The 16,400-nt window shown below is 41.9% G+C and overlaps 2 protein-coding genes and 2 long non-coding RNA genes across 8 annotated transcripts; 2 read left to right on the top strand and 2 right to left on the bottom strand.

The window, feature by feature from the left end:
• Positions 1-507: 507 nt before the first annotated feature.
• LOC128889712 (SAFB-like transcription modulator) lies at positions 508-10,630 on the top strand. 4 transcript variants are annotated; one of them, XM_054147603.1, is made up of 15 exons: positions 508-861; positions 1,180-1,267; positions 1,348-1,493; positions 1,605-1,850; positions 1,934-1,958; positions 3,087-3,240; positions 4,338-4,378; positions 4,461-4,729; positions 4,814-4,976; positions 5,102-5,349; positions 5,421-5,923; positions 6,009-6,182; positions 6,260-6,396; positions 6,662-6,818; positions 8,229-10,630. In XM_054147603.1, exons 1-15 carry the CDS (start codon positions 730-732, stop codon positions 8,392-8,394), a joined length of 2,649 nt encoding a protein of 882 aa, XP_054003578.1. In that variant the 5' UTR covers positions 508-729; the 3' UTR covers positions 8,395-10,630. The 4 variants fall into 4 exon arrangements, with proteins under 4 accessions (XP_054003578.1, XP_054003579.1, XP_054003581.1 ...); XM_054147604.1 differs by having other exon boundaries at positions 6,257-6,387; XM_054147606.1 differs by lacking the exon at positions 8,229-10,630 and adding an exon at positions 6,965-7,640 and having other exon boundaries at positions 6,257-6,396.
• Positions 10,006-15,579, top strand: LOC128889714 (proclotting enzyme-like). Of its 2 annotated transcripts, none has more exons than XM_054147610.1 (8): positions 10,006-10,118; positions 12,268-12,339; positions 12,779-13,111; positions 13,190-13,517; positions 13,633-13,877; positions 13,959-14,151; positions 14,597-14,874; positions 15,029-15,579. In XM_054147610.1, exons 1-8 carry the CDS (start codon positions 10,094-10,096, stop codon positions 15,322-15,324), a joined length of 1,770 nt encoding a protein of 589 aa, XP_054003585.1. In that variant the 5' UTR covers positions 10,006-10,093; the 3' UTR covers positions 15,325-15,579. The 2 variants fall into 2 exon arrangements, with proteins under 2 accessions (XP_054003585.1, XP_054003586.1); XM_054147611.1 differs by lacking the exon at positions 10,006-10,118 and adding an exon at positions 11,550-12,126 and having other exon boundaries at positions 12,230-12,339.
• LOC128889718 (uncharacterized) lies at positions 10,783-13,778 on the bottom strand. The gene is made up of 5 exons (XR_008460494.1): positions 13,641-13,778; positions 13,475-13,555; positions 13,176-13,398; positions 12,928-13,078; positions 10,783-11,194 (listed from the first exon to the last, which is right to left on the bottom strand). It is a non-coding gene; the product is annotated as an uncharacterized LOC128889718 (long non-coding RNA).
• LOC128889719 (uncharacterized) lies at positions 14,081-14,583 on the bottom strand. Its single transcript, XR_008460495.1, has 3 exons — positions 14,445-14,583; positions 14,323-14,358; positions 14,081-14,221 (listed from the first exon to the last, which is right to left on the bottom strand). It is a non-coding gene; the product is annotated as an uncharacterized LOC128889719 (long non-coding RNA).
• Positions 15,580-16,400: the final 821 nt, after the last annotated feature.

Raw genomic sequence — 16,400 nt, 5'->3', positions numbered from 1 at the left:
CCAAAACGGTCACCGCTCACTAAGCCCCTCACTGAGCGGCTAAATGCAGCAAGTGGCGTCATCGGTAGGAAAACGCTCAAGTTTGTAGTGAAAATAGTTCCTACTGTTTCTGCAATATGGCGCCACAGATACATTTTATTTAATTATTCCATATTTTTCATAAATGCATGATTAATAGCATACATTGATTCATAATACTAGAATATATCAGTTAATATGTTAAATTTATCACTTTGATGATTAGTTATTTAACGCAAGAATAAGTATCGATCCCATTAATTATTAGTGTCATCTGGTGGCAGTAGTAAAAACTATTTTCACTACAAACTTGAGTGTTTTCCTACCAATGGCGCCACTGGTATTAAAACCAATATTAATATAGTTCAGTGATTGGCTGCTACCAGGGAGCAGTCGTCTAGACGGAAGTAGTCCTAGTAATTTTCAAACGTATTGTATTCTTAATTTTTGGGATTGGCGATTCTGTGTGTTTGGTGTGGGAATTACTTCCGGTCATTTCCGTTGAATGGCGACGGCGATGAATAGTTTGTTTCAAAGTGCGTTGTAGTGTGTTTGACTTCGTTATTTTGGGAGGTTCTCCAACTTTCCTTTCTCCGTATCGCGATCCTTGGATCTTCTTGAATATATGCACGCGGAGTAATTCGGAATATCGTGCGTGCGGGAGTGGTAAAATTCGAAGCATAAGCGTGCCTTGTGTCGGACACTTTTTGCATGAGAATAATGGCCGATGTCGAAAGAAAAAAGCTGACCGAACTCCGAGTTATAGATCTAAAAACAGAACTTGAGCGGCGCGGGCTCGATAAGACTGGCAATAAAGCAGCACTACTCGACCGGCTCTCCAAAGTAAATTTTCTTATCGCTTTAAATATTCTCTCTGAACTTTTCACTAATAAATGCTGTTCGCTGTTTTGTCGCCATTTTAACCCTATTGATCTTTCACTGATAGTTTATTGCTGTACAGTTATCATATACAATAGAGGGAAAGTAATTTTTATAGAGCTGGCACAATACTCGTTACATTGCAAGCATTAAATGTTGAAGAAGTTTAATTACTCATTTATATCAGAGTACCAAAACTAACGTTTATAATGCATTAATTTTACTTAAAAATTCTATTCAATCATAATCATGGTAGTTGAATTATTATTTTTGTATTCACAGTCCATAGCTGACGAAGGGGAGAATCCAGATGAATATCTGATTATACCATGTGGCGGAGTATGCAAGATCAGTCCAAGAAAGAACAGCGGTAAGTTACTTTAAGTAATTCGTTAAGAGTTGTAGGATGTTTGTAACTGTATGATGTAATTATTTTGTTTTTGATTTTAGTAACTGGTGCATCGAATCAAGATGAGTCACCTGAAACATTGGAGAGTCAAAAAGAGGAAACTACAGAGGGGCCAGATAATAATGAATCAAAAGTAAAAGTAGAGAAGCCTATTGTAGAAAAGGAGACAATGGCCATTAAAACAGAGGTAGATATCATTAATGCATTAATATTTATAAAAAATAATAGTGGAGTATATGCACAGGTGTACCCTGCTTTACATTTAAATGGCTTAATACATCAACACAAATTATTATAGGAACTCCAAAGTGAAGTTCAGAATAACACTAGTAAAGAAACAGACTGTAAACAGGAACCTAAGGTTCATTTGACTAAACTTGCGTCCGAATCCACACAGGCGGTCAAAGCAGAGCCTGAGGCTGCAGTTGCTGCAAGTCAAACCTCAAGTAATTCAGCTTCAACTCTTGAAGCTAATGGCATCGATAACGAAGATTCGATTAATCTAACTATCGGAGAAGATGAAGAAAATCTCCTTGCCGAGGAGGTAAGGAAATTTCTCTATTAAAGAGGATCACATGCTTTACAAGATCTATATGTTATTGATGGAATGTTTTTGCTATATTACAGACAGAGTCTCACGATAGACACAAGGGTAAGTTTTACGACGCATTAAATCGCGTAGTGTATTTAGATGTAAGGTTTCAAGGAATAGACATAGGAGTACTTTTATTTATGGTCACGAGTAAGTTACTTAAATCTGCGACATCAAGACCAAGGGACTCGTTCCTCTGCGTGTGATACACCACATCTATCCAGAACCACAACCGTGCCGAATGTGTCTACAAAGTTGTACGTCGTGCTTCATCTTCCATCCGTTCTTCGAGCTCTGTGCGTCTGAACAAGTACGCATACAGGATGCGATGCAACCTCTTGTCACACGGACATGGCATGCAATGATTTACCTGCAAACTACTATGGGCACGACGATCGACGAGGTTTCACCCCAGAATGAAACGTACATTCGTCGTCGTCCTTGCGCTGTGTCGTTGTCAACCATGTTCTCTAAAAAAAAGTTTATCCCATAAGCGCTAGTCTATAAGTTAGTTAACGCTAGAGTTTGATATACAGTTGCATTAATTCTACCTAACCGCATAGAGCATCGTTGGATCGTACCGCCGCCAAATTATCTGGATACAAGAAGACTCAAGTGTATGTCAAGCCACGAAACTACCCCGTGTACAGTTAATTGATGCGACGTTGTTCGTCACACCGGAGAAATTGATATCTTCGAACCATGTGAACCATGGACTTGAAACAGCGGGCATACATTTTAACAAATTTTTCTCGCGCGGGGCATAATTCATAATTGTTGACATAGTATCGTATATGTGTATTCCCCTCTCCCACTCTTCATCTTCTCTCGCTACCTCTTCCTCCACTGCACCGCACCACAGTCCAACTGGCAGCTTCGTCCCTCCTTCCGCTAGTTTTTTTGATTCAGGCCTCGATTCAGAATCTGGTGTGCAAAAGGTACGAAAAGGTAACTTTCAGTCATAAATAGAGAGAAAATAATAAAGTAGGGTCACTATGGAACGTGCCATTGAAGAACGAATTTGTGATCTTGCGATCATGCGATCTTCATCATAATTCACTGCGCAATCTGTTAGTGGCTCGGAAACGTTCCATGCAGGAAGTACAGGCCACTAAGCAGGAGTGTTAGGGAGGGAGAAGAAATCTGGCCTCGCAGAAAGTGACTATGCTACCTTGATTGTCTCTGCAGATGGAGGAGAGAAGAAGAAATTGGAAGAGAACAAGAAGGGAGAGTCTAAAGGGAGCAGTAGAGCAGAAGCCGGTGCCAACAGCAAGGAAGGGACGACGTCAGGTGCAAACGTCGGGACGAAGAACAAGCAGGACGGTGGAGACGGAAGCAAGAGGTTGGTCTCTCATTGCTAAATGGTTCACAGTGGGTACGACAACGAAATGTCACACAACTCTATGCTAGCGATGCTCTCTTCTGCCGCATACAAAAACCATCAGGATAAAAAAAAAAAATACTGTCGGACGATGGATTACCCAAGATGAAATTATTCGTCAAAGTCGCACGCAAGATTACTTTATTCCATTTTTTTCAATCGCATATACGAAGTTTCTTTCCGCTCGTACGTTTAGGCTGTAATTCTTAACTCTGGAAAGTATGTTAAGAAATCGAGAAATTGGCTAGCAAACTTAAGTCAAAACCGAGTCATATATACCGCTCCTATTCGTAAATGAACATTTTTCAAAGGTGTTACACACGATCTACGATTTACCCATGAAAGTTCTGTGCGCTGCCTTCTCTATTTGACGAAGACATTCGTTTGTATAACAAACAGCAGTCTCATCGAGCATGATAGCAAGATTATTAGTATCTCGAGGTAAATTATACACTCGGCAGACTGCGTTTAAGCCCTAACGCGACATGAAGCAATTTTATCGTTCGTCGAAGATACCGCTACTCTATAACTCGCGTATGTGTCGATACTCGTTCCAACTTTACAAGAAGTGCCCTCCCGGAAGAACTGCGAAGAGAGGATGCTCCCTTTCTGGAAAACTTGTGTCGAGAGGGATACGCAATACAAAACGTTCCCACACGGACATACTTTTATACGAGTGATGAAAACCTGGATGCAGACCACAGTGAAAACATGCATAATAGTAACTTAAGTAAACTGGTAACCCTATTGTGTAACAACGACAGACAAGTGAACGCCGGAATGCAAATAATCGTGTCTAAATGTTATTATTATTACTATTAATTACTACCACTGCTGCTGCTGCTGCCGCTGCCGTTGCTGCTACTATTATTGTTACTATTATTGTTGTGATTATGATTACTGAAAACGAACAAGTTGCTAGCCAAATTTATATGCTTAACATAGTTACAGAGGTACTTATTAAGCCTCAAAAAGCCATAGTTTTTAAAATATTACCTTCTGTAATAAGAATTTTTTTAACAATTTGTAGATGTAACGAAGACAATAATTATTTTCAGTGTGGAGTCTAGTAACAAGAGTCAGAAAAGAGACGATAAAGGTAACTAGTGCAATTATTCAAACAAATACGCGAAAAAAAAAAACGATGTACTATAGTGCAACGAAAATTTATATTGCCATAGACAAGAAGACCTCCCAAGTCAGCCCCGTTAATGCAAGTAGCAGAAACTTATGGGTATCTGGATTGTCTTCGGGTACTCGTGCGACCGACTTGAAACAAATATTCTCAAAGTACGGAAAAGTGATAGGTGCCAAAGTAGTTACAAACGCAAGAACACCTGGTGCAAGATGCTACGGATACGTTACCATGTCTACTAGCGAGGATGCAGCGAAATGTATACAGCATTTACATAGAACGGAACTTCACGGACGTGTAATATTCGTAGAAAAGGTAGGTATAACGAAAAGAATAACGTTCCCACCCCCGCGGTCACTTCGTACGTGTCCTCTCTCAGGTATCCATTCTCGTTTCAAGGCGAAAGGTGACACTCAGCAGAGTCATATGCGCAAACGAGACACTACGAATGGAAAGTCTGAGAAGAAAGAAGAGAAAGACAAAGCTAAGGATAATCACGACCTAAACGATCGGAAGGAAAAGGAACAGAAAAAGGAAATCGAAGATAAAGGATCGGAAACAAGTGAGTCATTATTTAACAGTTCTTCCGCGCGAAACTTAATTATTTAATGAAATTGTCACTCCAAGCACTCTGAACAAACATTGCTATGGAAAGTACAACGATTGATATATACAAATGTGCGACAGTGAAAAAATTGGACGAGAAGAGCGAGGGCCCCGAGAACAAGAAAGCAGAGGTGATGGAGAAGAAAGACGAGGCTGCCAAGGAATCCGATACTCGGTCAACCAAATCTACCAGCAAAAAGCCAGAGGGCGAGAAAGGAAAGCGCGACGAGAAGAGAATCCGTTCCTGGGATCACCACCGATCGCATACACGATCCCGTAGCCGCGAACGTCGGAGACGCGACGACGTACTCACATTCGCCAAGATCAGGGTAAACTGGACTTTTCCATGATCCATCCATGAAAACAAGGGGAACGATTACCAAGTCAGACGTATTTTCAGGAAGAACGAGAGAGGCAAAGATTACGCGAAAGAGAGAGAATGCTTCGCGAGGAGGAACGGAGGAGGCGTGAAGATATGGAGCGACAGAGGGAAATAGAACGCAGACAAAGGGAAGAAGCTGCACGTTTAGAAAGGGAGCGGGAGAAGTTACGGAGAGAGAGGGAAAGAATTGAACAGGAGAAGGCAGAGTTACTTCGACTTGAACGGGAACGTCAGAAGCTCGAAAGGGAAAAGCTAGAGCGCGAAAGATTGGAGCTGAAAAGACAACAGATGCGACTCGAGGAGAGCAGACGTGCCCCACCACCGCCGTCTATAAAACGATCTTCCAGTGACAGAAGGGATCCAAGAGACTTGTACGTGGAACCGGACAGAAAACGCATGACCACGGAACACAGTCGAAGACACACTCCAGAGCGAGTGAGCGATCGACGTGGCGAAATTTTGGACCGTGTCTCTGACAGACGATTGGACGCATCGCCGCCCACTCGCTACGAATCTAGCAGGTCAGTTGTCACTTCGATTACATTTTCTCCGACACTGTTTTGGTTCATTTGCCGTTTTGTTAATATATTTTTTAATACGTTACAGATCAGCTCAAGATATAGGAATAAAGAAAGAATTTAAACGCAGTAGTGAATTCACCTCGCGAAGTAGTCGGCCGGAAAGTTTTACCGAGGTATCACGTGGAAGGGAAGTGATAGTTCGACGAGAACCTCTCAGCGCCGCGGCATCGTCCATTGATCCTCGACAAGTGAAGGAAAGGTAAATTATAAACCAATTCGACGTTGTACAATTGCAAACGAATTCGATCAAGCGATCCTCGTTCAATTTTTCAGCAGGTATGAACGGCCAAGCACAACCACTTACACTCGCGAACGCGAAGTTCGACGTTCCGAACCAGAAACGCATAGAAGTTCCAGGGATAGTCACACACGCTATGGCGAAAGCTTCAAACCTACAAGTTCTAGTACGCCACGTTAGTATTTGTTCATTAATTTCAACTTTTCTGGCAACGAGTAAACTTGGTTTACGTTAGATCCCACTCGTCCTTTCTTCCACTCTTTGTATTTATACCTTAACTTGTGTTTGGTTCTTATAGTTCTTTTTAGAATCGAACCTATTCCAACAAACATATTTCACTCTTACATTAAAAGAAAACACATCATCATGTATCATAACCTTCCTTGATCAATTTTACATGTTACGTTTGTATAACGTTCTGGCATCTTCGAAAACTGTAGGGGACAGTCGCTACGTGGAGAGCAACAGAACAACTAGTAGCTGGCATTCTGGACCACCGTCTGCGAAATCATTTAATTCCGTACCGAGTAGTGGAACCCGAGACCCTCGAAACGAGCCGTCCAGCTGGAGTTCCAGGTCCTCGGAGAATGTAAACAGGTAGGTAATCACGTCTTTTCTATTTTTCTTTGTCGAACTTTTCTAACCAAAGACGCAAGATAAAAGTACGGAAACTGATAAACAAAAAGATCATTTATCTATTCATCCCATTGACGATGCCGTTAATTTTCTATATTATCATCTAGACCAGTATTTCTCAAACTATAGTCCGCGGACCCCTGGGGGTCTGCCAACGTGTTGGTGAGGGGTCCGCAAGAGCTCAGAAGAAAAAAAGAAGCGTATTATATAGTGGAATAAGAACATGCTTCCCATAGTATTTTATTATTACTAGGCACCCTCCAACAAATTTTCTATCGTCAGCAAAAAAAAAAAAATTTTTTTTTTTTTTTTTTGTAATTTTCATCATTTTATACTTGTAATATATATATATTAGTTTCATTTTATTTCTATTGAAAGTAATAGAAATACATGTTTATTACATTCTTCATTTGGAATAAGATAGTTTTACATGAAAGTCAACTAGTGAGGATTTTGTAATGCTATTCAATAAGAAATAATTAATTTATTATTAACACGTTGACTACCATGACGGGTCATGCCCAGCATTGTACACGGCATCGAATGTGCGTGGCCTCTGCGTAATATTCAAAGATTTGTACGTCGTAGTCAACGTGTTAAATAGTAGTAAACGAATTCTAACAAGGTCCATGTTTAGCCTCTAATCTTTTTTATATTTATCGTTGTATAGAACGTATAAAATAACGTATTGTAGTAAACAACGTATAAAAAGAAGAAACATTGTGCACGCTACGTTGTTCAAATGTTTGAAATAAAACGAAAATATTCTTTGTCTTTACCGTATGTATGGTATATTGTTTATTTACTAGTATAATAAAAATCTTGGATACTGCTATTTTTTTTTTCATTTTTATCCTTTTAAATTTCTTTATTTGGAAGCGCGTAAAAGAGCTCCATAATCGCGCGAACGGTATTGCATAGCATGATATATTTCTAATACGCATTAACCGAACTACACAAGGTATTGCTACACATTGGAAAGAAAAATTTAAGCAATACGCTCAAGTTTGAGAAACACTGATCTGAATCATCAACTTCCTATAATTAATGTTTTCTATTCAGCTTGTTAGAGATAAAAAAATTAGCACATTGGAAATGAATAAACAGTCGTTAATTTTGCGATTACTTAGCTTTCTCTCATTTGTGATATGTTTGTAAACGCTTGGCCAAGCAAAACTACATTCACCATCGAGAACAAAACATTCTCTGTAATATAAAAGCTTTCTGAAGTCATGCAAATTCAAAATAACCTAAAAATGCACTACCCTCAATCTAGGAGACGAGTGTTTTAATATTATCTGACCTCGATGTTTGAGGGAGAAAAAAGTGAAGCGTGCTTTAACTTTAAATAAATAAGGAAATCAATTTCAGATGGAGTAATTCAAGCAGTATGGGAAATACGTTGCGACATCCAGTGCCACCAACGTACCAAAGCGGCCCCATTCAGTCCATGGGTTTAACGGCACCCGGAACAACGCCGTCGTACGATCGTTTTGATCCGTACAAATCATCCATGGCAAGCATGAGGAAATATTGATCTTGTCGTTCCAATACAGGCTACTGTAACGAGTGACGAGTTCGATAAATACGTTCTAAGACGTGTGCGTATGCACAAACACACATACACACACCGAATTACTATCCACATTCTTGATAAATGAAATTTAACTATCCACAGCAGTTTATATCGTAGGCGCAGTCTTAGTTGTATAATTTACACACAACGGTTGAAAACTTCTTTGATCTTGCGAGAAGCGAACAATTTTTTTACCGACGAACGAGAGTTCTATACTTAAGACGTCTAGAAATCTCCTGTTTCCTTCTTATTCGTTGCATTTCGAATCCATTTTTATTCGCGGCGAATAGATTTTTAATCGTCGCGTGTATCACAGGCGATGCGAGGACACTTCGAAAACGTTACATTTTCCGAACTGTACGAGCAAATCGAAACGGTGGTATTTCGTCCTGTTGATTTTTATTTTACGCGCACAGTTTGAAAGTGGTACTAAAGACTTTTTAAACGTCCACCGTAAAGCGTGTTTAACGGGCACGTATTTATTGATTTTTCCAATGCGCACTAGCTAGGAAAATACATCCAACGCGTACAACGCACGGTACACACAATACCCTGTATTGTTGAACTGTAATAGATGTTTGTACAGTTGTTAATAGATACGATCATGTGTGGTTAGAAATCCTAAAGAGGAACACTCGACGCGGAACGAATATCGCTTCGTTACGTTCGTTTAGGTGTAACGAATTAGATTTATACGAAGCGTTCTGTTCAATCGTTACCGCAACTTATTCCGAACGATAATAACGCGCATTCGTTTACATCGATGGACATATTCTTGTAGGACATTAAGGTATCGCATAGAGTCACTCGCAGTTGTATCGTATACCTTTAACCGATTCTTCATAGAAACACGTGCATATTCTGCAAGAATATGACTAAATTTGTATATTGAATCCCATAAGAATTGTATATCTAACGAGGATGAAGTCTACGTTCATGCGTGAAGCACACGTACCACGTTTCAGTGTAGCGACGATTATTACGACATAAATAAATTTATGGCATAATAGGATGTTTTGTTCTAAAACCCTTCGCGTTCACCATTATTAGAATAATATCGGTTGTAGATGTAAATTGGACAAATTAGTCAGTGAATGAACGACCGAGTGTGCTCTTGTGGGTATGAGTGTGTTGTTGCGTGACGAGTAATCGAGAAGTAGAATAAAAAGAATAACCGATGGTAGGGAACACTTTCCCTTGGTCGTGCATAGTCCGGGATGGCGCCAGTCAGATGAAGAAAGGTGAGAAGGAAACGAAAAGCGGAGAGAGTGAGGGAACAAGTCCGTCGAAAGCAAAGTGTGTCGAGGTCTTTTCACGGACAGTCATCGCGTGACCGAGGTTTTGCCCTGTGCAATCACTATTGCACGATTCGGACGCTTCCTTCGTTTGAATTTTTGTATAGCCTCCCACTCTTGCTCGCGCCCCGCCCCCGCACACCAAGCCCTCCCTTTCTACTCTCTCCCTCTATCCGTTTTCCCTATCTCTATCTCCCTGTCGAGCCTCAATAGACGATGAACAATTCGCCGGTCCTCTCGTGGACGCGACAACTCTATTGAAATAGTTCGCCGCGTGTCTCGTCGCGGGTACCAGGTGTGGTGACAGCAGAAGCACCTGGAATGTCTGTGAAAAGGAACAGTTGACTTTTTACTTTGTCAGCAGGATGTCGCCGTCCATTGTTTTCTTCGGTAAGTGGTCCATCGCCGATTCGAAGAAAACTATATCGATGCGTTCTTTTGCTCTTGTATCAAGTATTAATTATTACTCCTAGCTTTTAGATTTAACTAAGACAAACGTTGCGACTAACTAAAACGCTTATAATTGAGATTTTGTTCATTCGTTTCGTCAGATCAGTTTGTGTCGCCATAGATATTGTCCGAAACGTGAAGTGATACTTATTATGTTGTGGCAGTGGAGTGCAAAGGGTTAAACTTAAATCGAAAAGCGTTTGCGCGCGGATCCATTTCGAACGTCGACCGCACGTTGCTTGGAACTTCCGTGAATTGAAATCGCAATGTTTATCGTGTACAGTAATAGGAATGTTAATACGAGTATTTTCACCGTCTGTTTTCGCTGAGACATTTGTTACTTTATACGACGGATTGCGAAGGACCGTAAGCGACATTGAGCCCGCACGATGCGGGTTAACTGACGGGCACTCACGTGGATGCTTGCCTAATAAAAGAACACAGCGAACTGTCACACCAATTTTGATTAAACTCGGTAGAAACGTTCGTTGGTGCAACAATAAACAATCGATATGATTACAGAAACGTAATTTGACCAAACAAGAGGTTTAGATATAATTCAATATTTACAATATTTCGAAGTATCGCAGTGTTACTTTTTTAAAATTCGTAGAAAAGCAAAGATCCACCTTGACGCGCGATGTTTGACGAAGAAATTCGTTCGCGCGTGTTTACGATCGGATTTCCCCAGCGTACAATCGCGTCTATCTCCTTCTGAATCAGGATGCACCTCTTGTTCGTCGAGCCACCGAAAGACAAACAATCTTTAGCTCTTTTCTCGTCCGCGGAACGGTCGAGCGAGTATCGACGATGAATCAGTGAACGGAAGAAAGGCGCGCTTTCTCGTCGAGCAACTTTCACCGTCGATGAAGTCCGTGTACGTTAACTCGTTCCGAAAAGGCCTCCTTCGAAGCCGGGCCACGTTATTCCAAACTTTATACGTCCCTCCTCGTCTCGCCTTTCCTCCCGCTCCGACGTTTTGTTTTCCTCTTCAGGGCCAAGCGTGGTGCTTTAGCCTGAAAATATGTGTCTCTTTGTAACTTTTTGTATAAAAATTTAGAAGAAAATTAGTAGATTTAATATATAAATTCTTTAAGGTTCAAACACCACCTGTAACAACGTCCAGTCATTCTAAAATTGTACATGTCACGATCTAACAGTCTATGTCAGTCGGAAGAGAAGAAAAAGCGAATCGCATCTATTATACGGGACGATTATAAATAAATACGGCGAGTTGAAAGCATTAAGAGAAAAGTTATTGCGTATGTTGCTTTCGAACGACAACGACTGTCACGTATCAACAATTGTTATTGGGACATTGCGATTGGGTATGGAACCCGTAGATTGTCAAGCGCGGTATAATTGGGATTGAATCGATATCGAACGTAATTCTGGCTTATAAAACCTAATTCCATCGTCGCGATGCGTGTGGATCGTCGATCTTGGCAAGTGTAGATTCGTGAAACGCGAGAAATTTCCCTCGCGGCTCCGTTACACTTCTAATTCGATTTCACGAAGAATCGAGTTGCCTTCTCGTGCGCTTCCAAGACGTTTTTCATATCAATTTTGTTCAGGCTTACACAGTAAAACTTAGGAAACCGTGTTAATAGGTCGATATAGGAGCAAGAAGCGGTGCATTGCGTTCGCAAGGTTGCGTTTTCCAATCGTTATGATGCGATTCGCAAAACTTTCCAGTTCGCGTTCTTCCGGACGACGTCATCATCGATCGTTTCCCAGAAGATTCGAAAGCTACCTTCTTCAGTAATATTGCATAATGGTCCTCGAACGGTTTAAGAGAGTGTTCATCGACTGTTGTTTGGTTGGAATTGTGACGTCGTTGGCTCGAGGACGTAAAATCGAACGATCGATCGAGCTTTTCCCGCATCGTTCTCGCTACTAAATGATCTATTTCGCACTAATTTGTAGCGTGCGTTCGGTACGCGCCCAGGTACATAATTTTTTAGCGATGAAAACTCAGTCGAATTGAACGCTTAGCATGCATGCGCCCTCGCCGTATATCGTTGAGTTAATCATCATTGTTTTCGAAACAGATAAACAATATATGTGGTACGCCGTACGAATGTTACAGAACTGTACATGATATGGAGCTTGCTAACGAGTTGCTGGTCTTACACCGATGATGTTATGCGCTATCGTTACCGTAAGTAAGGGGCATACGATACGTTTATATACAGGATTCTAAAAGACTTATCCACACTAACACACGTGCGTAACCTCGCTTTGACTTTCGATTGCTAGATTACGGTTGGATCGATGCGCACTGATTGGCCAGCTCCCATTTGCGATACTTTGCCAGTGTACAGTGTAACGCTGTACTGGCATGAAAAATCGTCGCAAATCGGAAAGAGAATCGGGAATTGATATCGCTGATAATAATAATACAACAATGTAAATCATATTGAAGCTTATACGCAAAAAAAGAAACAGCGATATCGATTCCCCTGCCCTGTCGACGTTGATTACCACGATTAATTAACGATCCTGAAGGTGTTGGCATGTTTGTCGATGCGGAACACGTATTTATATGCTCGTATATGTAACGAACACGTTACGTGTGCGTTCGTGGTGCGCGTTTTCAGCAATGAGATACGGAATGACGAGCCCTTCAGATTTCGTGGCACCGATTCGAGGATGGTCGGCCGAAACGGAAGCGTGGCCTGCGTTCGCTAACGGGCCACGAAGATCAGCCACAGGAATCTTTCGCAGAGACACGCAAATACGACCTTACGCGAAGCTAGCGAAAGTGGAGCAAAGAGTGGAGCCAGACCCGTTGGTCGCGATCAGCGAGACTTTAGGCGCTTTGAACACGGTGGGCAGCTACATCGTCAACATGACCAGAGGCGTGGAGAACTCGAACTATCCTCCGAAGGAATTACCATCTGCAATATACACCATTTCGAAAAATATTCTAGGTACAAAATCGCAGAGACCTTATTCGAATCTTATTTATATAAAGGAAATAATACGGTAAAATACTTTGGTATTTCCAGGACGCAATGTAACAGACAGTATAGCGCCGTTGGTGCGCGGTGTAACTCTGCCCCTGAGAACGACGCCAGTCGCCACACCTTCGCCAGATCGTTCCTCGCCATCTCCGTCTGCATCCCAAACGGAAGTCATCGTTGATCGAGAGAAGGAACCCTCGTCGGTGTCATCTGGTTGCACCACGGCCGAGGGTTCTCCTGGAAAGTGTCAGGATCTGAGCAATTGTCCCCAGCTTTTGTTAGACCTGACCAAACTGAGGCAATCGTTGTGCTTCAAAAGTTTATTCGTACCTGGCGTGTGCTGTCCGTTGTCCGAAAAACCCGACGTCGCGAGGTAACCACCGCCAAATACTATCACGTGGTGTACCACATCTATAATTGAAACAAGACAATTAAGAATTTTCTATTTTGTTTCTGTAATTCCGATTACGATACAAGTGAATTTTCAGCGTCGCACCTGGCGTAATTCCCGCGGCTGGAATCGTGTCTGGCATACATTCTCCGAGACCAACGATTCGTCCAACGAAGCCACAGACACCTCGACCTATTCCACTATTCCCCGTTGCGTCAACGACGACGATTAGACCTCCCAGCGTCGCTGGATCCGTTCCGGATCACTCGTCCAACGAGTCGTACGGGTTCACTGAACCCACCATCGCCACGATCGACAATAATTTCATTCAGGACGACGAAGGTAAAAGCAAACAGAAAATGTATTCAATTCGGCATGGAATAGAATGAAATTAACGAACGCGTGGCGTGTTACATTCTTCAGAGTGCGGAGTGAGAAATTCGGGTAAGTATCGAGTGGTTGGCGGCGAGGAAGCACTGCCAGGACGTTGGCCTTGGATGGCAGCGATATTCCTGCACGGCTCGAAACGCACGGAATTCTGGTGCGGGGGTTCCCTAATCGGTCCAAGACACATTCTCACCGCGGCTCATTGCACGCGCGATCAGCGTCAACGGCCGTAAGTTGCTCGTTCGTAAGTAAATTTGGTAATTATGTACCGTGTCGAGGATCTCGCCGATTTCAACTGCCTGGAAGTATCGAATTCGTTCTCAGAAAATTATTTTATTCGATAGAGATGAATTTCAGAATAAAAAGTACCGCGCCTTCGAGGGCGTATCGTCTTGTGTACCTGTGCAACGGGTTGCATACCGCTAGGCGTGCCTCGCTAAAAAGTACAGGGAGAGAAATAATTAATAAATATTAATAAAGAGAACTAAATAGGTCTACAAATGTGCAAGATTTCATCGATACCTTCGTCGATTCCTCATCGGTGACCTTCCTCTTTCGACATAGTTCAAGGCCGTTGAAATCAGCGAGGTCGTCGACACGGTGCATAATTTCCATAAATTTCTTCCAACTATCGGCTCGAAAACAGACAGCATGGTTTTTCAACGTTTGCGCAGGTTCGCAGCGAGGCAATTCACCGTGAGATTAGGGGACATAGATCTCGAGAGGGACGACGAGCCATCCGCACCGGAAACGTACGCTGTCAAGAAAATACACGCCCATCCAAAGTTCTCGCGTGTTGGATTTTACAACGATATCGCTGTCCTCGAGTTGACCAGGCCTGTTCGAAAATCGCCATACGTGATACCCATTTGTATGCCGCAATCGAGGTATAGGAACGAGCGATTCGCTGGAGCCAGGCCCACTGTAGTCGGATGGGGTACCACTTACTATGGTACGTGTGAGTATTAGCTGGAGGATTCCACGAGAAACGAGAAACCTGAAAACGAACGCTGCGAATTATTAACTTGTAAACATTTGAATGCATAAATAGTCTACGTATAAACTCTACGTATAAACTCTACGTATATCTCTGTGTGTTTTAATAGGAGGGAAAGAAAGTACCGTGCAACGACAAGCAGTACTTCCGGTGTGGAGAAACGAAGATTGCAACGCGGCTTACTTTCAGCCGATAACGAGCAACTTTTTGTGCGCTGGTTACAGCCAAGGCGGCAAAGACGCTTGCCAAGGTGATTCTGGAGGACCATTGATGCTCAGGGCTGATGGACGATGGATCCAGATTGGTATCGTTTCCTTCGGCAATAAATGCGGAGAGCCTGGATACCCAGGAGTTTATACGCGAGTCACCGAATACACCGATTGGATAAAGAGTAATTTAAAGTGATCGCGAAACGCGCTCGACACCCTACTTTCCAATGAGAATTTATTGCCATCGTATTCTCGTCAAACGCGAAAATACTTGATACTGGAGGGTGTTATCGCAGCGTATGACCGCTCGTTACATTATTTGTACATACTTGTGCCAAGGACTATTATTATTTATATTTCATATTATACATATTCAGAATTAGCATTAATACACGTGTATACGTGTTGGAGTAAATCGCACCCGACTTACCACGACTCGAAGTACTCAAGAAAAATTGATACACAATATTAATAAATTAATTTTTGTTACTTATACGCAGATAAGTATGTATACCTACCTATTTATATACGTAACAATACAACGCAAACATGGTCGCAGTCGATCGACCTGTTTGTCGACTGTTCCAACTCGAATCATCTATTCATCAATTCATTCGTCAATACATTCATTCTACACACATCACAAATCTTGATATCTTTGGTTTGCTGAACGTACAGACAAATTGTCCAGTTTGCTTGGTCCTTGACCAACGAAACGATCGATTGAGGTTTCGATGTTTCTAAAATGAAAACTCAGAGCGTTTCGGTTCAAAATTTGGAGAATGTCGTGAAGCAAATGGTGAACGAAGCGTTGGAAGATAACGGTTAGTGGAACGGATAACATTATACTCTTTCGATTTTAAAATCTACGTTTGCATTCGACTGTAGATCAGGTAGTCAAGTTTCATCGAATGATTTACGAGGAATGGTATTTCAAAAAATTGTCCGGATCGAAAGACACGACGCATGATGAAAATGAAACAAAACCGCTAGAAGAGAACGAACAGGTCCGTCTGTGTTATGTAGTACCGACTTATATTAGCTACGTTGTCTTTCGTACATTAGGATTTTCATCATTTATTTTCAGAATATATCGGCAACCGTGACGCATCGTAGATCGCGGCGGTACAAATATAAACGGCAAAGAAGTCGATCTTCTACACAGGTCGACCAGACGGAAACTAAAACCGATAGAAAAAGTTCCGAAATTTGGCGTGTACAGAGTCTGTCTCGCAGAAACGAGGACAATTCGGCCGACAACCAAATCGACGT

Source organism: Hylaeus anthracinus, unplaced genomic scaffold (assembly GCF_026225885.1).
Source record: "Hylaeus anthracinus isolate JK02 unplaced genomic scaffold, UHH_iyHylAnth1.0_haploid 11997, whole genome shotgun sequence".
Lineage (NCBI taxonomy): Eukaryota > Metazoa > Arthropoda > Insecta > Hymenoptera > Colletidae > Hylaeus > Hylaeus anthracinus.
This window is presented reverse-complemented; position numbering and strand designations above follow the sequence as displayed.

Bases quoted from the DNA above. Each gene is read 5' to 3' on its own strand.
- LOC128889712 (XM_054147602.1), top strand. From the start codon at position 730: ATGAGAATAATGGCCGATGTCGAAAGAAAAAAGCTGACCGAACTCCGA. The intron at 1,268-1,347 runs GTAAGTTACTTT...TTTTGATTTTAG, and splicing joins CAGTCCAAGAAAGAACAGCG to TAACTGGTGCATCGAATCAA. The intron at 6,397-6,661 runs GTTAGTATTTGT...CGAAAACTGTAG, and splicing joins TACAAGTTCTAGTACGCCAC to GGGACAGTCGCTACGTGGAG.
- LOC128889714 (XM_054147610.1), top strand. From the start codon at position 10,094: ATGTCGCCGTCCATTGTTTTCTTCG. The intron at 10,119-12,267 runs GTAAGTGGTCCA...CGAATGTTACAG, and splicing joins GCCGTCCATTGTTTTCTTCG to AACTGTACATGATATGGAGC. The intron at 13,878-13,958 runs GTAAAAGCAAAC...TACATTCTTCAG, and splicing joins TTTCATTCAGGACGACGAAG to AGTGCGGAGTGAGAAATTCG.